The following is a 23,415-nucleotide window of genomic DNA, read 5'->3' on the forward strand; positions in this document are numbered from 1 at the left end:
TTGTTTGGTTTCTGAGGAAAATGATTCAATAACTTGCTGCTAATACACAACATTTCATCATATTTCCTCATAACCCTCTTTTGTCTGACCATTTGATCCCATTTGAATTTGCAATAAAGGATCCACAGAGTTTGGTGACAATAATGACAGTAGATGTTTGTGTGAAAGTGCTGCAAGCAAATGAGTGTGTGATGTTCTTTCAGTGTTGCACTTTGTAGACGCTCCCTGAGCACTGGTCTCACAGCCAGCTGCACATAGAGACCAGTGTTGTTAGTCCAGGTCAGAAGATGACTTGTTGGAATGAAAATGAGCTTGTAGTTTGTCTGCTTTAATAATGTGACTGGAAAAAGGTGTTGGACTTCAAATATGTCCATTTCTGTCACACTTCACCTTTAAAAGTGAAGCCATGTGGTTCCTGGAAGGAAAAACACGACTTTTTCAAGTCTTTGTCCTGTTTTTATGAGAAATGTACGACTTTAATGTGAAACATTCAGAGTTTTTTCTCTTGTTGTGTTTGTTTGAAGCTGCTTCCTGTTGGCTTCAGCTGTTTGGAGTTTCCATTTTCTAAACTTCTACATTCTGAACCTTCTTCAGCTCTGAACAGATGATGAAACACTGAATGATTTCAAGCACTTTGTCTAATAAACTTACATCTTTCATTCTTTATACAGATTGGAGCGCTGTGGTTTGTCAGAGATCAGCTGTGATTATCTGGCAGCAGCACTGAAGTCCAACCCCTCCCATCTGAGACAGCTGGACCTGAGCATCAACTACAAGCTGCAGGATCCACGAGTGAAGCATCTGTGTGGTTTCCTGGAGAGTCCAGGATGTAAACTTGAAACTCTGAGGTCAGTCAGCATGTTTTAGTTGTGCTGAGATGAATATGATGTGAAAGTTGTGCTGACACTAAACTGCAGACATCAGGCTGATATTATACTGATCCACACTGAGGATCTTCATGGTAAAGTCTGTTTTCTTCTTCTCTGGTTTAGTCCATTGACTGCAGCAGAACAATGTTCACATTTCAAACAGTGATACTCAACGTATGGCCCGCGGCCCACATGCGGCCTGCCCACCTTTCCTGATTCAGAGAGAGGGGACCCTGATTAACTGTGTAGCTTCTTCCTCACAGTTCTAAGTATCAGACACAACAATGAATAATCCACAGCTGACTGTCTTTAGCAGGTCAAAGGTCACGGCACACAGCAGACAGTCAGAAATATTCTAACTCTGATCATTTATCAGTTGTGACACTGTGAGACTTGATCAGAGGTGTGATCATCACAGCAGAGGCCTTTGTGTCAAAGTCACTGAGGATCAAACAGAAACACATGAAGCAGATTTTCCTCTTCTGGCTTTTTATAGCAGATAACCTTCAAAATATTCTGCAGTCGATCAAAAACTGAAGCAAACCATGAAGCAACATGTGAACATGAGCTGATGCTGCTGAAGTGAAGCAAAGTTACAGAGGTTTGATTACAGACACAGCTGAGAGTTTGTAATCTGTCATCATTTTAAAAAGTTTCCATGGAACAGCAGAAATGAGGCTTTACTGTCAGAGGCCGACAGCACTGAACACAACAGCAGACTGGTGGCTAATAAACAGTGAATGATGCAGAAACAGATGTTTGAAGCTGTTCTTGGAGTACACTGAGAGAGAGAGAGCTGTGCAGGCAGGAACAGCCAAAGTCAGAGAGAATTCATGAGTTCTTTTTTTTATGCTCAATTTTTATTATAATTTACAACATTGCAACATGTACTTGTCAGTGTTCACAAGTAGGACAGTTACAGGAACCGCAATGCAGAAATGTAGGTTAAAATAAGAACTGCAATTAGGAAGCACAAAACAAAACTGGGAAGCAAAACAAAACCCAAGCAAACAAACAAACAAACAGACAACAACAAAAACAAAAAGAAAACAAAATCTTTATGTAATATTAAATAACATGTGACAAACTTAGCCATAAATGGACAAAACGAAACAGACCTATGCTAAATTATTGAAACAGTAAAGCATGTATGGGTCGCCAACGCTCAGTAAACAATTCTCTCTGAATCTGCAGAGCAGATGTTATTTCCTCCATCTGGTAAATTTCTCTTGCTTTATCAATCCACATATTATATGAAGGTGGGTCAAGATTCAGCCATTTAATAGTGATACACTTTAGTGCTGCTGTAAGATTCTTAAGAGATACGTTTTATTGTTTCCCGCAAAACCCTTTGGTAAGACTCCTAAAATGGCTAACTGTTGGTCTTTTGTTAATGGTTGTTGGAAAACTGTACTGAGGACTTTAAATATGTCATTCCAAAGTGAGCAGATTTTTGGGCATGACCAGAATATATGTGAGTGGGTTCCTAAAGAAGTACCACAATTTCGCCAGCAGGTGTCAGGATTTGTAGGCTTCATTTTGGCCATTATCTCTGGGGTTCTAAAATATCTCATGACCACCTTCCATTTAAATTCTCTCCACAGCCCAGAATTAGTCACCAGATGGGCTTCACCAAACACCTCTTCCCAGGTGTCCTCTGAGATTTGAGTGCCAGTCTCAGCTTCCCACCTTGCCTTAATATCCAAAGTTGCATTTGTATTGAAACTCATAAATGCGTTATAAAAATGACTGATTAATTTTGGGGAGGAATTACTTTGAAATGTTTTTAGAAATATTTCCTCAATGGGTGAGGGCTCCAAAACTTGCCTCCATTCTTTATGTTTTGTCAAAAAGCTTCTTAGCTGCAGAAATCTAAAAAAGTCAGAAGAAGGAAGCCGAAACTGACCTCAACTGTTCAAATGAGCTCAGGTGCCCATTCCTCACAACATGACAAAGTTTATGAAGCCTGCTATGTGACCATGCTCTGAAGCCAGAGTCTTCCACAATAGGAGAAAAACCCTGCAGGGAGGAGAGGCTTGATAGAATTGAAATTTCTTTTGGAAGACCAAATGATTGTTTGATTCTACGGCAAATCTTTAGTGTGACCCTCGTCCGTTCCCCCATATGCACATTTTTAATTGAAATGTTAGAAAAAAGCAGGGATTCCAATGATCTTTCGCACATTGTCTTCTCAATGTTTAGCCACTGAGTTTCAGACAAATCCCGCACCCATACAGTCAGGGGTCTCATCTGAGCTGCTCAGAAATAATATTTCAGGTTTGGAACAGCCAATCCCCCCTGCAGGTTTGACAGTTTTAATGTTTGGAACTTGATCATCCCTCATGTGTATTTAGTCTCTGTGTCGCGTCATCTGTGTTCCCACCCTCCATATTTTCATGCCCAGTCTTTTGTATTCTTAGCCATAGCTTTCCGTGTCGTCATGATTTATTATAGTATTAGTTCCCCAGTTTAGTTCTCTTCACTGTGATTCTGCCTTGTTTGATGTCTTCAGCCGAAATAAAGGCTCGCTTTTCGTTCAAAACTCAGTTTCATGTCTGCGCCAGTGTCTGCGCCTGAGTCCTCCACACACTCTCCATACGGTCAGCTACTGCGACCGTGACACTAAACTACATGCTGTGTGCAGCCACTCTCCTGAGCCTGTATTATATACACAGCGGTTACAATGACAAACTGAATACAATCTCATATCTACAAAACAGGCTGAGTCAAAGTTGCAGCTACGCTTATGAACATGGAGGAAAAACAGGCGAGTTATCAGCTCACCAGCTACGACTAAGAACAGCTAACCAACTATCCTTGAGATCTACAATGACCAGGGAATAAGGTCTACAGACAACCAAACTATCCTTGAGATCCACAATGATTTCAATAAGGTGTTTGATATTCCCTCCTTGGGAGAAGATGCGATCGCTAGTCTGGAGGAACCTGTCTCTAATGTTGAAATTGAAACGGCTGTACGGAGCATGCAGTCTGGAAAATCTGCTGCCCCGACGGGTATCCATCTGATTTTTTCATAAAGTTTTCTGACCGACTGAATTCACTGTTAAAATCAACTTTTGAAGAATCCTTCCTCTCACAGTCGTTGCCTCCAACAATGCATCAAGCAGTGATGTGTTTAATTGTAAAACAGGAAAAAGACCATTTAGATTGTCGTTCATGTCGTTTAATATCTTTGTTCAACACAGACACCAAGATCCTGGCTCAAGTGTTGGCCCGTCGCTTACACAAGTATTTGTCCTCCATTATTTCACCAGACGGGCTTTATTAGGCACTCTTTTTTGAACATTAGAGCTCTATTAAATATCATTTATACCCATGTTAAAGGTGATACATTGGAAACTGTAATTTGGCTTGACGCAGAAAAGGCGTTGGATCAAGTGAGATTGGATTTTTTTTTTATACGCTTAAAAAATGTGGCTTTAATTTTGTATCTTGGATAAAAGTATTGTATTGCTCCCCTCTAACAGCCGTCCAGACTAACAATAATCTGCCCTCCAGGACAGGGATGCCCTCTGTCTCCTTTTTGCCATTGAACCGCTAGCTGTTGCTCTGAGACAATGTGTTGGTGTTGAGGGAAAACATCGAGGGGGTATCGAACATGAAGTCTCTCTTTATGCCGACGACAGGATTTTATTTATTTCCAACCCATCGAACAGCCTCCGCAAACTTTTGGATAGACTTACAATAATAATAATAATACGTTTTATTTATAGGCGCCTTTAAGAGCCTCAAGGTCACCTTAATGCATACTTAAGGAATTTGGGACAATTTCTGGATATAATGTGAATTTTGGGAAGAGCGAGGCAAAGTCTATCTGTACGACAACTGGGGAGTTTTGTGTATTTTAGCCCCTTTTAAACCCAGCTATAAGAAGTTTAAGTACTCGGGCATCTGGGTGACAAGAAAACCACAAAGACTTGTATAAAACTATCTTCCTTTATTGTCGAAGCTTAAAGAGGATTTTGGAAAATGTGAGTTTTGCCCCTTTATATTTATGGTGGGGATGCAGAACAAGGAGCAAAGATGAATGTGATGCTGAATCAGCAGAAGACTTGGACTCATTTGATTCCAGCTTTGATATCATTGATTTCAATATGTCCATTTCTGTCACACTTCACCTTTAAAAGTGAAGCCATGTGGTTCCTGTAAGGAAAAACACGACTTTTTCAAGTCTTTGTCCTGTTTTTATGAGAAATGTACGACTTTAATGTGAAACATTCAGAGTTTTTTCTCTTGTTGTGTTTGTTTGAAGCTGCTTCCTGTTGGCTTCAGCTGTTTGGAGTTTCCATTTTCTAAACTTCTACATTCTGAACCTTCTTCAGCTCTGAACAGATGATGAAACACTGAATGATTTCAAGCACTTTGTCTAATAAACTTACATCTTTCATTCTTTATACAGATTGATGGACTGTGGTTTGTCAGAGATCAGCTGTGATTATCTGGCAGCAGCACTGAAGTCCAACCCCTCCCATCTGAGAGTGCTGGTGCTGAGCGACAACAACAAGCTGCAGGATCCAGGAGTGAAGCATCTGTGTGGTTTCCTGGAGAGTCCAGGATGTAAACTTGAAACTCTGAGGTCAGTCAGCATGTTTTAGTTGTGCTGAGATGAATATGATGTGAAAGTTGTGCTGACACTAAACTGCAGACATCAGGCTGATATTATACTGATCCACACTGAGGATCTTCATGGTAAAGTCTGTTTTCTTCTTCTCTGGTTTAGTCCATTGACTGCAGCAGAACAATGTTCACATTTCAAACAGTGATACTCAACGTATGGCCCGCGGCCCACACGCGGCCTGCCCACCTTTCCTGATTCAGAGAGAGGGGACCCTGATTAACTGTGTAGCTTCTTCCTCACAGTTCTAAGTATCAGACACAACAATGAATAATCCACAGCTGACTGTCTTTAGCAGGTCAAAGGTCACGGCACACAGCAGACAGTCAGAAATATTCTAACTCTGATCATTTATCAGTTGTGACACTGTGAGACTTGATCAGAGGTGTGATCATCACAGCAGAGGCCTTTGTGTCAAAGTCACTGAGGATCAAACAGAAACACATGAAGCAGATTTTCCTCTTCTGGCTTTTTATAGCAGATAACCTTCAAAATATTCTGCAGTCGATCAAAAACTGAAGCAAACCATGAAGCAACATGTGAACATGAGCTGATGCTGCTGAAGTGAAGCAAAGTTACAGAGGTTTGATTACAGACACAGCTGAGAGTTTGTAATCTGTCATCATTTTGAAAAGTTTACATGGAACAGCAGAAATGAGGCTTTACTGTCAGAGGCCGACAGCACTGAACACAACAGCAGACTGGTGGCTAATAAACAGTGAATGATGCAGAAACAGATGTTTGAAGCTGTTCTTGGAGTACACTGAGAGAGAGAGAGAGAGCTGTGCAGGCAGGAACAGCCAAAGTCAGAGAGAATTCATGAGCATATTGATCAAACGTGAAGCAGAGTTTGGATCTTCTTTTGCTGCTGCTTCACTCAGTTTTGGTTGGAGACAGATGAAACCTGCAGCTTCAGGATCTGTGAGCTGTCCACTTTCAGCCCCGACGGCGTGTCCGTGTACGTGCCGTGGAGTGAACGATCCACGCTCTGTGTTTCCATCTTTGTGTGTTTAGCTGCTCTCATTTACTGTTTTATCTGTTTGCTGCTTGTTGAAATAGTTTGTGAGCTTTAACCTGAGATTCTGGCAAAATACATTTATATTAAACATCGATTCAGGATTGAATGAATCAACATCGTTTTATTCAAATTAAAACCATTTAAATGGGAACATGAATTTTTTACAGCCGCCTCTAATGCTGGGTAATGTCAGCTGGTCCATGTGCAGCTGGCTGTGAGGCTCAGGGAGCGTCTACAAAGTGCAACACTGAAAGAACATCATCCATAAATATTGAGTAAGAACTGGACTCTCATACAGCGAGACTCAAATGCCTTTAAACATCAGCTTATCCTGCTGATCCAAGTCCAACACTGAGTTTGTAAAAACATGTTTGTCAATCATTTTGTTTGGTTTCTGAGGAAAATGATTCAATAACTTGCTGCTAATACACAACATTTCATCATATTTCCTCATAACCCTCTTTTGTCTGACCATTTGATCCCATTTGAATTTGCAATAAAGGATCCACAGAGTTTGGTGACAATAATGACAGTAGATGTTTGTGTGAAAGTGCTGCAAGCAAATGAGTGTGTGATGTTCTTTCAGTGTTGCACTTTGTAGACGCTCCCTGAGCACTGGTCTCACAGCCAGCTGCACATAGAGACCAGTGTTGTTAGTCCAGGTCAGAAGATGACTTGTTGGAATGAAAATGAGCTTGTAGTTTGTCTGCTTTAATAATGTGACTGGAAAAAGGTGTTGGACTTCAAATATGTCCATTTCTGTCACACTTCACCTTTAAAAGTGAAGCCATGTGGTTCCTGGAAGGAAAAACACGACTTTTTCAAGTCTTTGTCCTGTTTTTATGAGAAATGTACGACTTTAATGTGAAACATTCAGAGTTTTTTCTCTTGTTGTGTTTGTTTGAAGCTGCTTCCTGTTGGCTTCAGCTGTTTGGAGTTTCCATTTTCTAAACTTCTACATTCTGAACCTTCTTCAGCTCTGAACAGATGATGAAACACTGAATGATTTCAAGCACTTTGTCTAATAAACTTACATCTTTCATTCTTTATACAGATTGGAGCGCTGTGGTTTGTCAGAGATCAGCTGTGATTATCTGGCAGCAGCACTGAAGTCCAACCCCTCCCATCTGAGACAGCTGGACCTGAGCGACAACAACAACCTGCAGGATCCAGGAGTGAAGCATCTGTGTGGTTTCCTGGAGAGTCCAGGATGTAAACTTGAAACTCTGAGGTCAGTCAGCATGTTTTAGTTGTGCTGAGATGAATATGATGTGAAAGTTGTGCTGACACTAAACTGCAGACATCAGGCTGATATTATACTGATCCACACTGAGGATCTTCATGGTAAAGTCTGTTTTCTTCTTCTCTGGTTTAGTCCATTGACTGCAGCAGAACAATGTTCACATTTCAAACAGTGATACTCAACGTATGGCCCACGGCCCACACGCGGCCTGCCCACCTTTCCTGATTCAGAGAGAGGGGACCCTGATTAACTGTGTAGCTTCTTCCTCACAGTTCTAAGTATCAGACACAACAATGAATAATCCACAGCTGACTGTCTTTAGCAGGTCAAAGGTCACGGCACACAGCAGACAGTCAGAAATATTCTAACTCTGATCATTTATCAGTTGTGACACTGTGAGACTTGATCAGAGGTGTGATCATCACAGCAGAGGCCTTTGTGTCAAAGTCACTGAGGATCAAACAGAAACACATGAAGCAGATTTTCCTCTTCTGGCTTTTTATAGCAGATAACCTTCAAAATATTCTGCAGTCGATCAAAAACTGAAGCAAACCATGAAGCAACATGTGAACATGAGCTGATGCTGCTGAAGTGAAGCAAAGTTACAGAGGTTTGATTACAGACACAGCTGAGAGTTTGTAATCTGTCATCATTTTAAAAAGTTTCCATGGAACAGCAGAAATGAGGCTTTACTGTCAGAGGCCGACAGCACTGAACACAACAGCAGACTGGTGGCTAATAAACAGTGAATGATGCAGAAACAGATGTTTGAAGCTGTTCTTGGAGTACACTGAGAGAGAGAGAGCTGTGCAGGCAGGAACAGCCAAAGTCAGAGAGAATTCATGAGTTCTTTTTTTTATACTCAATTTTTATTATAATTTACAACATTGCAACTTGTACTTGTCAGTGTTCACAAGTAGGACAGTTACAGGAACCGCAATGCAGAAATGTAGGTTAAAATAAGAACTGCAATTAGGAAGCACAAAACAAAACTGGGAAGCAAAACAAAACCCAAGCAAACAAACAAACAAACAGACAACAACAAAAACAAAAAGAAAACAAAATCTTTATGTAATATTAAATAACATGTGACAAACTTAGCCATAAATGGACAAAACGAAACAGACCTATGCTAAATTATTGAAACAGTAAAGCATGTATGGGTCGCCAACGCTCAGTAAACAATTCTCTCTGAATCCGCAGAGCAGATGTTGTTTCCTCCATCTGGTAAATTTCTCTTGCTTTATCAATCCACATATTATATGAAGGTGGGTCAAGATTCAGCCATTTAATAGTGATACACTTTAGTGCTGCTGTAAGATTCTTAAGAGATACGTTTTATTGTTTCCCGCAAAACCCTTTGGTAAGACTCCTAAAATGGCTAACTGTTGGTCTTTTGTTAATGGTTGTTGGAAAACTGTACTGAGGACTTTAAATATGTCATTCCAAAGTGAGCAGATTTTTGGGCATGACCAGAATATATGTGAGTGGGTTCCTAAAGAAGTACCACAATTTCGCCAGCAGGTGTCAGGATTTGTAGGCTTCATTTTGGCAATTATCTCTGGGGTTCTAAAATATCTCATGACCACCTTCCATTTAAATTCTCTCCACAGCCCAGAATTAGTCACCAGATGGGCTTCACCGAACACCTCTTCCCAGGTGTCCTCTGAGATTTGAGTGCCAGTCTCAGCTTCCCACCTTGCCTTAATATCCAAAGTTGCATTTGTATTGAAACTCATAAATGCGTTATAAAAATGACTGATTAATTTTGGGGAGGAATTACTTTGAAATGTTTTTAGAAATATTTCCTCAATGGGTGAGGGCTCCAAAACTTGCCTCCATTCTTTATGTTTTGTCAAAAAGCTTCTTAGCTGCAGAAATTTAAAAAAGTCAGAAGAAGGAAGCCGAAACTGACCTCAACTGTTCAAATGAGCTCAGGTGCCCATTCCTCACAACATGACAAAGTTTATGAAGCCTGCTATGTGACCATGCTCTGAAGCCAGTCTTCCACAATAGGAGAAAACCCTGCAGGGAGGAGAGCCTTGATAACATTGAAATTTCTTTTGGAAGACCAAATGATTGTTTGATTCTACGCCAAATCTTTAGTGTGACCCTCGTCCGTTCCCCCATATGCACATTTTTAATTGAAATGTTAGAACAAAGCAGGGATTCCAATGATCTTTCGCACATTGTCTTCTCAATGTTTAGCCACTGAGTTTCAGACAAATCCCGCACCCATACAGTCAGGGGTCTCATCTGAGCTGCCCAGAAATAATATTTCAGGTTTGGAACAGCCAATCCCCCCTGCAGGTTTGACAGTTTTAATGTTTGGAACTTGATCATCCCTCATGTGTATTTAGTCTCTGTGTCGCATCGTCTGTGTTCCCACCCTCCATATTTTCATGCCCAGTCTTTTGTATTCTTAGCCATAGCTTTCTGTGTCTTCATGATTTATTATAGTATTAGTTCCCCAGTTTAGTTCTCTTCACTGTGATTCTGCCTTGTTTGATGTCTTCAGCCGAAATAAAGGCTCGCTTTTCGTTCAAAACTCAGTTTCATGTCTGCGCCAGTGTCTGCGCCTGAGTCCTCCACACACTCTCCATACGGTCAGCTACTGCGACCGTGACACTAAACTACATGCTGTGTGCAGCCACTCTCCTGAGCCTGTATTATATACACAGCGGTTACAATGACAAACTGAATACAATCTCATATCTACAAAACAAGCTTAGTCAAAGTTGCAGCTACGCTTATGAACATGGAGAAAAAACAGGCGAGTTATCAGCTCACCAGCTACGACTAAGAACAGCTAACCAACTATCCTTGAGATCTACAATGACCAGGGAATAAGGTCTACAGACAACCAAACTATCCTTGAGATCCACAATGATTTCAATAAGGTGTTTGATATTCCCTCCTTGGGAGAAGATGCGATCGCTAGTCTGGAGGAACCTGTCTCTAATGTTGAAATTGAAACGGCCGTACGGAGCATGCAGTCTGGAAAATCTGCTGCCCCGACGGGTATCCATCTGATTTTTTCATAAAGTTTTCTGACCGACTGAATTCACTGTTAAAATCAACTTTTGAAGAATCCTTCCTCTCACAGTCGTTGCCTCCAACAATGCATCAAGCAGTGATGTGTTTAATTGTAAAACAGGAAAAAGACCATTTAGATTGTCGTTCATGTCGTTTAATATCTTTGTTCAACACAGACACCAAGATCCTGGCTCAAGTGTTGGCCCGTCGCTTACACAAGTATTTGTCCTCCATTATTTCACCAGACGGGCTTTATTAGGCACTCTTTTTTGAACATTAGAGCTCTATTAAATATCATTTATACCCATGTTAAAGGTGATACATTGGAAACTGTAATTTGGCTTGACGCAGAAAAGGCGTTGGATCAAGTGAGATGGGATTTTTTTTAATACGCTTAAAAAATGTGGCTTTAATTTTGTATCTTGGATAAAAGTATTGTATTGCTCCCCTCTAACAGCCGTCCAGACTAACAATAATCTGCCCCCCAGGACAGGGATGCCCTCTGTCTCCTTTTTGCCATTGAACCGCTAGCTGTTGCTCTGAGACAATGTGTTGGTGTTGAGGGAAAACATCGAGGGGGTATCGAACATGAAGTCTCTCTTTATGCCGACGACATGATTTTATTTATTTCCAACCCATCGAACAGCCTCCGCAAACTTTTGGATAGACTTACAATAATAATAATAATAATACGTTTTATTTATAGGCGCCTTTAAGAGCCTCAAGGTCACCTTAATGCATACTTAAGGAATTTGGGACAATTTCTGGATATAAAGTGAATTTTGGGAAGAGCGAGGAAAAGTCTATCTGTACGACAACTGGGGAGTTTTGTGTATTTTAGCCCCTTTTAAACCCAGCTATAAGAAGTTTAAGTACTCGGGCATCTGGGTGACAAGAAAACCACAAAGACTTGTATAAAACTATCTTCCTTTATTGTCGAAGCTTAAAGAGGATTTTGGAAAATGTGAGTTTTGCCCCTTTATATTTATGGTGGGGATGCAGAACAAGGAGCAAAGATGAATGTGATGCTGAATCAGCAGAAGACTTGGACTCATTTGATTCCAGCTTTGATATCATTGATTTCAATATGTCCATTTCTGTCACACTTCACCTTTAAAAGTGAAGCCATGTGGTTCCTGTAAGGAAAAACACGACTTTTTCAAGTCTTTGTCCTGTTTTTATGAGAAATGTACGACTTTAATGTGAAACATTCAGAGTTTTTTCTCTTGTTGTGTTTGTTTGAAGCTGCTTCCTGTTGGCTTCAGCTGTTTGGAGTTTCCATTTTCTAAACTTCTACATTCTGAACCTTCTTCAGCTCTGAACAGATGATGAAACACTGAATGATTTCAAGCACTTTGTCTAATAAACTTACATCTTTCATTCTTTATACAGATTGAGGGGCTGTGGTTTGTCAGAGATCAGCTGTGATTATCTGGCAGCAGCACTGAAGTCCAACCCCTCCCATCTGAGAGAGCTGGACCTGAGTAATGACTCCTTGTCTTTGAATAAGAACAAGCTGCAGGATCCAGGAGTGAAGCATCTGTGTGGTTTCCTGGAGAGTCCAGGATGTAAACTTGAAACTCTGAGGTCAGTCAGCATGTTTTAGTTGTGCTGAGATGAATATGATGTGAAAGTTGTGCTGACACTAAACTGCAGACATCAGGCTGATATTATACTGATCCACACTGAGGATCTTCATGGTAAAGTCTGTTTTCTTCTTCTCTGGTTTAGTCCATTGACTGCAGCAGAACAATGTTCACATTTCAAACAGTGATACTCAACGTATGGCCCGCGGCCCACACGCGGCCTGCCCACCTTTCCTGATTCAGAGAGAGGGGACCCTGATTAACTGTGTAGCTTCTTCCTCACAGTTCTAAGTATCAGACACAACAATGAATAATCCACAGCTGACTGTCTTTAGCAGGTCAAAGGTCACGGCACACAGCAGACAGTCAGAAATATTCTAACTCTGATCATTTATCAGTTGTGACACTGTGAGACTTGATCAGAGGTGTGATCATCACAGCAGAGGCCTTTGTGTCAAAGTCACTGAGGATCAAACAGAAACACATGAAGCAGATTTTCCTCTTCTGGCTTTTTATAGCAGATAACCTTCAAAATATTCTGCAGTCGATCAAAAACTGAAGCAAACCATGAAGCAACATGTGAACATGAGCTGATGCTGCTGAAGTGAAGCAAAGTTACAGAGGTTTGATTACAGACACAGCTGAGAGTTTGTAATCTGTCATCATTTTAAAAAGTTTCCATGGAACAGCAGAAATGAGGCTTTACTGTCAGAGGCCGACAGCACTGAACACAACAGCAGACTGGTGGCTAATAAACAGTGAATGATGCAGAAACAGATGTTTGAAGCTGTTCTTGGAGTACACTGAGAGAGAGAGAGCTGTGCAGGCAGGAACAGCCAAAGTCAGAGAGAATTCATGAGCATATTTATCAAACGTGAAGCAGAGTTTGGATCTTCTTTTGCTGCTGCTTCACTCAGTTTTGGTTGGAGACAGATGAAACCTGCAGCTTCAGGATCTGTGAGCTGTCCACTTTCAGCCCCGACGGCGTGTCCGTGTACGTGCCGTCGAGTGAACGATCCACGCTCTGTGTTTCCATCTTTGTGTGTTTAGCTGCTCTCATTTACTGTTTTAGCTGTTTGCTGCTTGTTGAAATAGTTTGTGAGCTTTAACCTGAGATTCTGGCAAAATACATTTATATTAAACATCGATTCAGGATTGAATGAATCAACATCGTTTTATTCAAATTAAAACCATTTAAATGGGAACATGAATTTTTTACAGCCGCCTCTAATGCTGGGTAATGTCAGCTGGTCCATGTGCAGCTGGCTGTGAGGCTCAGGGAGCGTCTACAAAGTGCAACACTGAAAGAACATCATCCATAAATATTGAGTAAGAACTGGACTCTCATACAGCGAGACTCAAATGCCTTTAAACATCAGCTTATCCTGCTGATCCAAGTCCAACACTGAGTTTGTAAAAACATGTTTGTCAATCATTTTGTTTGGTTTCTGAGGAAAATGATTCAATAACTTCCTGCTAATACACAACATTTCATCATATTTCCTCATAACCCTCTTTTGTCTGACCATTTGATCCCATTTGAATTTGCAATAAAGGATCCACAGAGTTTGGTGACAATAATGACAGTAGATGTTTGTGTGAAAGTGCTGGAAGCAAATGAGTGTGTGATGTTCTTTCAGTGTTGCACTTTGTAGACGCTCCCTGAGCACTGGTCTCACAGCCAGCTGCACATAGAGACCAGTGTTGTTAGTCCAGGTCAGAAGATGACTTGTTGGAATGAAAATGAGCTTGTAGTTTGTCTGCTTTAATAATGTGACTGGAAAAAGGTGTTGGACTTCAAATATGTCCATTTCTGTCACACTTCACCTTTAAAAGTGAAGCCATGTGGTTCCTGGAAGGAAAAACACGACTTTTTCAAGTCTTTGTCCTGTTTTTATGAGAAATGTACGACTTTAATGTGAAACATTCAGAGTTTTTTCTCTTGTTGTGTTTGTTTGAAGCTGCTTCCTGTTGGCTTCAGCTGTTTGGAGTTTCCATTTTCTAAACTTCTACATTCTGAACCTTCTTCAGCTCTGAACAGATGATGAAACACTGAATGATTTCAAGCTCTTTGTCTAATAAACTTACATCTTTCATTCTTTATACAGATTGAAGGACTGTGGTTTGTCAGATATTGGCCTTGATTATCTGGCAGCAGCACTGAAGTCCAACCCCTCGTATCCCACAGAGGTGGACCTGAGTGGAACCTACAGCAACCTGAAGGATTCAGGAGTGAAGCATCTGTGTGATTTCCTGGAGAATCCACGATGTCGATTTGAAACTCTGAGGTCAGTCAGCATGTTTTAGTTGTGCTGAGATGAATATGATGTGAAAGTTGTGCTGACACTAAACTGCAGACATCAGGCTGATATTATACTGATCCACACTGAGGATCTTCATGGTAAAGTCTGTTTTCTTCTTCTCTGGTTTAGTCCATTGACTGCAGCAGAACAATGTTCACATTTCAAACAATGATGCTCAACGTATGGCCCGCGGCCCACACGCGGCCTGCCCACCTTTCCTGATTCAGAGAGAGGGGACCCTGATTAACTGTGTAGCTTCTTCCTCACAGTTCTAAGTATCAGACACAACAATGAATAATCCACAGCTGACTGCCTTTAGCAGGTCAAAGGTCACGGCACACAGCACTCTGTGAAACAGTTTGGAGCAGCAATTCTTGCACATTTACAAACTGACACTGCTGCACGGCATGCTGGGTAATGCTAGCTGCTCAGGTATGGGTGTGGTAACGGCTGTGAGACTCTGTGGCTGCAGAACACTGAAGAAGAGAAAAGAGAGGTGGAGGATGAAGAAAAGAGGCGGAGATGAAGCAGAAGTTTAACTCTAGAGAGGAGCTGTGTCTGTGTGGGTGGGGCTCAGGCAGCTCCGCCCACACAGTGACAGTGAAGCAGGTGAAGAGTAATAAATGAAGACAGCAGACAGGATTTGATAAGCTGATGTACAAACATGTAGAATGATGGTGGCAGCTACAGAAACAGGTCCATACAGACTGAAGCGTGTCTCAGTCTGAATGTACACTGCTGTTATAAGAGCTGTGGAAACTCAGGTCAAAAGGACGTAACCACACTGCTGACAGTTCCAGGACAGTCACAGAGTTACAGCATCATTTGTGACCATAAAGACAGAAAGCTCATCCAAATCCTGGGATTAAAAGTCTGTCCTGGTGGTGTCCAGTCAAACACGTCTCTGTGAAAGCTTCAATCCAACAGGCTCCAAAGTCCTTCTGCTCATTTCCTCGCCGGGTTCTTGATGCTCCTGTACCATCTCTCTGTCATCCTCCTCGCTCCCTCTTTGCACTCACAGTCTTTGTGCATCATTAACACTCACATGAGGAAAACCAAAGTTTTACTGGGCAGAAGATGATCATCAGTGACGCTGTCTTTAAAACACTCTTGTTAGAAATGTTCGACTTTAATGTGAAACATTCAGAGTTTTTTCTCTTGTTGTGTTTGTTTGAAGCTGCTTCCTGTTGGCTTCAGCTGTTTGGAGTTTCCATTTTCTAAACTTCTACATTCTGAACCTTCTTCAGCTCTGAACAGATGATGAAACACTGAATGATTTCAAGCACTTTGTCTAATAAACTTACATCTTTCATTCTCTATACAGATTGAAGGACTGTGGTTTGTCAGATATTGGCCTTGATTATCTGGCAGCAGCACTGAAGTCCAACCCCTCGTATCCCACAGAGGTGGACCTGAGTGGAACCTACAGCCACCTGAAGGGTTCAGGAGTGAAGCATCTGTGTGGTTTCCTGGAGAATCCACGATGTCGATTTGAAACTCTGAGGTCAGTCAGCATGTTTTAGTTGTGCTGAGATGAATATGATGTGAAAGTTGTGCTGACACTAAACTGCAGACATCAGGCTGATATTATACTGATCCACACTGAGGATCTTCATGGTAAAGTCTGTTTTCTTCTTCTCTGGTTTAGTCCATTGACTGCAGCAGAACAATGTTCACATTTCAAACAGTGATACTCAACGTATGGCCCGCGGCCCACACGCGGCCTGCCCACCTTTCCTGATTCAGAGAGAGGGGACCCTGATTAACTGTGTAGCTTCTTCCTCACACTTCTAAGTATCAGACACAACAATGAATAATCCACAGCTGACTGTCTTTAGCAGGTCAAAGGTCACGGCACACAGCACTCTGTGAAACAGTTTGGAGCAGCAATTCTTGCACATTTACAAACTGACACTGCTGCACGGCATGCTGGGTAATGCTAGCTGCTCAGGTATGGGCGTGCTAATGGCTGTGAGCCTCCGTGGCTGCAGAACACTGAAGAAGAGAAAAGAGAGGTGGAGGATGAAGAAAAGAGGCGGAGATGAAGCAGACGTTTAGCTCCAGAGAGGAGCTGTGTCTGTGTGGGCGGGGCTCAGGCAGCTCCGCCCACACAGTGAGACTGAAGCAGGTGAAGAGTAATAAATGAAGACAGCAGACAGGATTTGATAAGCTGATGTACAAACATGTAGAATGATGGTGGCAGCTACAGAAACAGGTCCATACAGACTGAAGCGTGTCTCAGTCTGAATGTACACTGCTGTTATAAGAGCTGTGGAAACTCAGGTCAAAAGGACGTAACCACACTGCTGACAGTTCCAGGACATTCACAGAGTTACAGCATCATTTGTGAACATAAAGACAGAAAGCTCATCCAAATCCTGGGATTAAAAGTCTGTCCTGGTGGTGTCCAGTCAAACACGTCTCTGTGAAAGCTTCAATCCAACAGGCTCCAAAGTCCTTCTGCTCATTTCCTCGCCGGGTTCTTGATGCTCCTGTACCATCTCTCTGTCATCCTCCTCGCTCCCTCTTTGCACTCACAGTCTTTGTGCATCATTAACACTCACATGAGGAAAACCAAAGTTTTACTGGGCAGAAGATGATCATCAGTGACGCTGTCTTTAAAACACTCTTGTTAGAAATGTTCGACTTTAATGTGAAACATTCAGAGTTTTTTCTCTTGTTGTGTTTGTTTGAAGCTGCTTCCTGTTGGCTTCAGCTGTTTGGAGTTTCCATTTTCTAAACTTCTACATTCTGAACCTTCTTCAGCTCTGAACAGATGATGAAACACTGAATGATTTCAAGCACTTTGTCTAATAAACTTACATCTTTCATTCTCTATACAGATTGGAGCGCTGTGATTTGTCAGAGATCAGCTGTGATTATCTGGAAGCAGTGCTGAAGCTCAACCCTTCGTATCCCAGAGAGGTGGACCTGAGAGACCACAAGCTGCAGGATTCAGGAGTGAAGCAGCTGTGTGTTCTTCTGGAGAATCCACAACATCAAATTGAAACTCTGAGGTCAGTCTCCACGTTTTAGTTGTGCTGACACTGTCGATCTGTGGAACTAAAACCTTTATACAGGAAGTCTGGTTCAGCTCTTTGTAGACCTTCTAATCTCTGATGCTCTGAGTCTTACTCAGTAGATGATGCAGAGTTGTGAAGCCGATGTGGGTGAGGACACTCGCCCAGCTCTAACTACTTTGACGTCCAGGCGGCTTCCCTGCTTGTCCTGATACAAACAAACCTGAGTAACCTTGCAGGTCAGATCTCATCAGTCACACCTGTTATGGCAGCTCTCCTCTAGATTGTAGTTCTTGTTAACCTGGGATGGTTTTAGAAGCCTGGACCACAGACTGCAAGGGAAGATATTACTGGGAAAGGCCAAAGCAACCTATTAGACCCATTAAACACTAACATAGATGAATACTCAGATTTAAACCTTTATTGTTTCACAAAGGGTTAAAAAGGGAACGTCCACAGTTTAGACTGCAGCAGATTTTATTAAAGCAGTTTGACAGGAGCAAAGCAAAAACACAAAGAATAAGTGTTTCACATATTAATACATATAACATAATAATAAAAGAAAAGCAAAATAATGATACAAAAGAATGAAAAAGTTGTCCAGAGCAGCAGGATGTCTGAGGTCTGCAGAAACACAAAAACACAGCAGCTAAAAATAGTTGTTGAAAGAAAACGAGGTGGGAGCTGCTGATTCCTGAGCTTTGATACTGGATTAGCTTCAGTAGTTATTCCCATCACTGCTGTAGGAGCTACATTTAGTCACAGCTGATTGTCTCCTTTGACCAATCAGAAGACTACTGTTGTAAAAACAAGCAGACAAAGAACCAATGAGAGTGAAGAACAGGATAAAGAGCTCGTGTGATGGAGGCAAAGCAATAATCAGCAGACTGTAGCAGTTTCTATCTGGATGAAAGTAGAAGGAGCTCAGCGGAGCTCAGTCCCATATCTTTGGTTAGAAACAACATCAGTGATTTCCTGCTGCTCGAGATGATTCCAGCAGCTCTCATTCCAGCAGCTGATGAGAGAAACAGCTGATGGCTCACAGCTCGTGCACTGTTGGATCTCCAGATGTTCACGTGGCTGAAGTCTGTGAAGAAACTGTGGTCCACGTAGTTCACACGGCCTCAGATTGGACCGAGCTCCCTGGATCACTGCAGCATCCTCAGCTGGTACATGGACGTCTCTGCTCCTCAGTCTTGGAGCCCCTGCAGGTCCGTCCACACCACCGGGATCTTCTCACTCACCTTTCCTTTGTCCTCGTCCTTCATCGGCCGTGCTGTGTCTTTGTTCCTGCGGTGTTGTTCCCACGATGCAGTGCTGATGTTCCCTCCTTGAATGCACAACAAGTACGGTGCTGGTCTTTCTCGGGTGGAGCAGAGACAGATTGAAGTCTTTCAGGCTTTAGTGCCGACTTCCCTGACAGAGGCTGGACTCCATGGTCTGCACAGGAGGCTTCTACACTGTGTGGAGGTGACTCCTGGACTTGAAGACAGGCTGCAGGTACATGTGTGATGAAGAGGAGCTACAGCAGTGTGATGGAGCTGCAGGTGTGAAGGAAGTCCTGCTGTCCTGTCCCACCCTCATCTTTGCTTCCTCTGTCTTCTCTGGACTTGTCCTCCTGTTTCAGAAACAGCACTGCTTCATGCCGAGGGTGGACGGGAGCGTTGGCTCTGATTCTTTTACCGTCCACCACAAGGAGACACTGATGCTGACCTCCTGATTCATCTGCATGTGTTCTGCTTCACACTGCTCACCTCCACCAAAGACTTCACAAACATCTTCTTTCTTTGAGTCCAGTTTGTCCCACAAACACTTCCAAATCTCCTCCTCTGAGATTCTGCAGCTTCTTGCAGTGTGACTCAGCTGACTTCTGACAGACCACAGACTGGCACAGCATCCACATGTGTCTCCTTTCAAACAGGCTCTTGATGTTTCCTCCCACATCATTCTGGCCTCTCAGTCTCCTTTGTTCTCCAGCTCTGTAGCTCCAGCTGGTGAAGCTTCAGTTTTCCATGTTGGTAACAGTAAACTACAGCCTCTGCTGTCAGCTGGGTAACTAAACAGAGCTGCAGCACGTCTCTGCGGTGGTGCTACATCCAGCCTGCAGACGGCCATCTACATGTTGTAGTGGTTTACAGTCACCAGGGGGCGCTGTCCCAGCCATGCAGGCAGTGGGCTGCTCTGCTTGTGCTGTTGTTGGTGAAGCTGAAGTGAAAGCGAGAGTTAAAACCCTGAACAGTGTCCACTGAGCTTCTTATGCTCTTCTCATGCTCAAAGAAGTTTAACAGGAAGGACGACTCGTCCATCAGGCGTCCAGCTGTCCGTGACCGTGTCCACAGCAGAGTGTGACCGAGGCTTCATGCTAACACGCACACTTAAAGCTAATACCACCACGAGCAGCTGCTCAGTGGATTTGGAGGACAAATGTCTGCAGCTTCTCACAGGCAGTATGCAGAATGTGGATCTCCACAAAGACTGTGGAGAGCTCGTCCCACACTCTAAATCCACACTTGTCTGCACAAAACTTCTCACACGTTCCCGTCACAAGTGTCTTCTAAGTGAAGCTACCAGGTTCAGGTCCAGCTTGTTTATCTGGAGCTGCAGGAGATGATCCATCCTCACAAAGCAACACAGACAGCAGATATGCAAACGCACAACACAACCAAAGGATTCTCTCTGCATGTCTGTGGCTGATGCTGCTGGAACGAAGCTGTTTGAAACCTTGTTGTTCTGCACTTTGGGACCAGAAGAGGAAACTGAAGCTCTGTGCAGAGGGTCCAATGGAAGCAGCCAAGCGCTGTAAGTGTCTGCTGTACAGGGATGCTGGTTCAGCTGTGGCTCAGTTTCACAGTGTGACTCAATAAAAGCAGCAGGAAATCAAAGCTTGATGCTTTCATCAGTGTGGAAATAAGAAAGTTTCCTGTGACAGACGCTGGAGCTCTTTCACTCTCAGCTTCACAGTTTCAGCTTCAAACTTCTTCCAACATGTTTCTAACACGGCCACATTCCACCTTAATGGAGCTGATATCTTGTGCATCAGCACATTTTCTAAAGGCAGCGATCACATCTTTAGTTTTGGATGTTTAACTGCAGATTGTTTATGTGTTTATAGCACATTAATTACAGCAGCAGCGTTGACCACAGTGCTGTACAAGAATCCAAAATAACGATTAAAATAACTCCTAATATTAATATCACACATCAAATATCAAATAACTCTCATGCTGTATTAAAAGCCAGTGAATACAAATGTGTTTTCAGAGCAGATTTACAGAGACTGACAGCAGGAGCTGGGGCTGTTCGATAGAACGATGTATATATGATGACCATATGAAAACGTCTATCGTTTCATATCACGCTCTTTGTTTCCTGCTTATGTGTTTGTGTTTTCCAGATAAAGCTTTCAAAATAAATCTGAAGATCCTGTTGAGAGTTTTCAAAATAAACACAATACAGTACTGCGGTCGCTCGTTTATCGAGTTACGTTCTAAAAATAAGTCTCAGAATGAAGTAGCAGCTTTATGTTTTACAAGTGTTATAGAAGTTTTAAGGCAGTTAAACCCTCACTGCACACTTTCTACACTTTTCTCAGACAGGCATGAACATTTTCACACTTTTCTCTCTTGTTTAAACAAAGTTCAAACCTTCATAGAAAAATAAGTTCATTATTAAAGAGTGAAAGCAAAGTGTTTCTGAAACGTGTCAAATCAGCCTTTGCTGGCATTAAATGAGCTTCTGTGTGAGGAGCACTCGTCCATGGCCTGGGCTCCTCGCTGTCAGGTAAAGTTTCATAAAGCTTTTGAGTTTTTCTGCAGATAATGTTGGTGTCCAGCACGATGTTCTTTTTCCTGCGGTCACTGAGCCACAAAGCCAAAGCTGACTCCATCCTTACGATGTTCTTGTTGTGGACAGTTACAACCTTTTTGCCTCCTTGTTGAAACTATGATGGTCAGCATCTTCCTCTGCCTTTGGCTGCTACCACAGGTGCAAAACGTCTCGTCATCATTGTTGTTTGTTGGGGACAAAACGTACAAACATACAGTGCAGCACTGCAGAGTCACACTGCTGTAAATTTGAACACATTCTGTACTGTACAGGAGACACGGCACGAGATTGGCTGACAATGGTCTACAGCCAATCAGGACGCAGAACACAATGCGCTGTAAAAAACAAAAACATGCAAAATTGCACAAAAAAGATCAGCGAAACAGCGAGGCCGCCAAAGGTGAACTGTGTTACAGCGAGGGACCAGCGTATATGTGGTTGTTGGGACGATAAATGTCTTTGAGCTTGTGTCAGAAGACGAGCTGCAGCTTTCTGGACCAGCTGCAGTCTTGCCAGGCAGGTCCCACTAACTCCAACATATAAGGAGTTACAATAATCCAGCTGGGGCGTCATGAAAACGTGGATCGCCCATTCAAGGTTTTTAAAAGATAGAAATGATCTCACCTTAGATAAAAGCCTCAGTTTGAAGAAAGACCGCTGTACAACTGAGCTCAGCTGTTTTTCAAATTGCCGTCAAATATAAGCCCCAAATGTAATAATGCGATTTAATAAAAGAGCTGAACCAGTCTAATAGAGCGCCCTTGATGCCGCCATGCTCCAATGGTGAGATCAAGATTCTGTGGTCAAGGCAGCGGTCAGATCCAAAAGCACAGCGGAGTCTCCTGATCAGTGGCTGATAAAAGATCATTAAGAACTTTTCAAAGTGCAGTTTCAGTGCTGTGAAGAGCTTTAAAACCAGACTGAAACCTTTACAACAGATTGCAGCTGAACAAATATAATCTTTTACAAAATCTTCGACAGGAAGGGAAGCTTTGAAATAGGCCTGAAGTTTGAGCAGACAGAGGATCCAGATCAGGTTTTTAGTACAGGCTGTACAACAGCATGTTTAAAACAGGCTGTACAACACCTGAACTAAGACTGCTGTTAAAAATCGCTAAGATGTCGGAACCGACAACCTTTAAAATCTTTTTAAACACGTGTTGGAACAACTTCATTTGGACAAGATGATGTCTTTATAGCATCACATCGTTCCTCCACCTGATCAAACCACACAGGCTCAAACTGATCAAAAACAGCTGAGCAGGTGAATATTTTAGCCCCGGTGCGATCTCGGGCGAGAGTATCGATGATGGCCAAAGGGCAGCGTCCAGCTCTACGGCCGCTGAAGAGCAGACTCAACAGACGCGCGTGATGTGGATCCTACTGCTCTAAAACTGGAGCTTCTTCAATCCATTAAAGAGGACATTAGTACGCTGTTAAAAGAAGAAGTCAGAAATGCATTGAAAGAAGATTTTGACAATATAAGGGCTGACGTGCAAGGACTGAGAAATGAGATCGCTAACAGCATGGCGGCGACATGCGGCGAAGTTGATGGAGTAAAGGTTACAGTGAAAGAAGCTGAGGATGGGCTGTCAATGTGGAGCGATGAGGTGACCACCCTGCAGTCTACAGTAGAGAGTATGAAGGAGGAGCTGTCTGACCTGAAGGATAAATGTGATGAAGGCAGGAAGCGGAGAGCTAACATCCACATCATAGGGATCCCAGAGGGCCTGGACTCGAGCTCCTCCACGGCCGTATCTGTGCTACTACGTGAAGTGCTGGGTATGGATAAAGACGTTATTGTTGACCGCTCACACAGGAGACCTATCCTGAGAAAGCCAGCTGGTGACCCGCACGCCGTCATAGCCGAGCGTCACTA

At 42.6% G+C, this 23,415-nt stretch overlaps 1 protein-coding gene across 2 annotated transcripts in view; it reads left to right on the plus strand.

The window, feature by feature from the left end:
* The window catches only part of LOC146642803 (NACHT, LRR and PYD domains-containing protein 3-like), a 325,246-nt gene that overhangs the window by 206,406 nt on the left and 95,425 nt on the right, over positions 1-23,415 (plus strand). The window contains exons 8-10 of one of the 2 annotated variants that reach the window (XM_085397187.1): positions 672-848; positions 7,578-7,754; positions 12,195-12,389. In XM_085397187.1, the coding sequence (XP_085253313.1) occupies positions 672-848; positions 7,578-7,754; positions 12,195-12,389 (549 nt within the window). The remainder of the gene's footprint in view (positions 1-671; positions 849-7,577; positions 7,755-12,194; positions 12,390-23,415) is intronic. The other variant, XM_085397188.1, reaches the window with a different exon arrangement.

This window comes from Rhamphochromis longiceps, linkage group LG23 (assembly GCF_057381845.1).
Source record: "Rhamphochromis longiceps isolate RC_006_pf linkage group LG23, R_longiceps_female_GT1.1, whole genome shotgun sequence".
Classification (NCBI taxonomy): Eukaryota; Metazoa; Chordata; class Actinopteri; order Cichliformes; family Cichlidae; genus Rhamphochromis; species Rhamphochromis longiceps.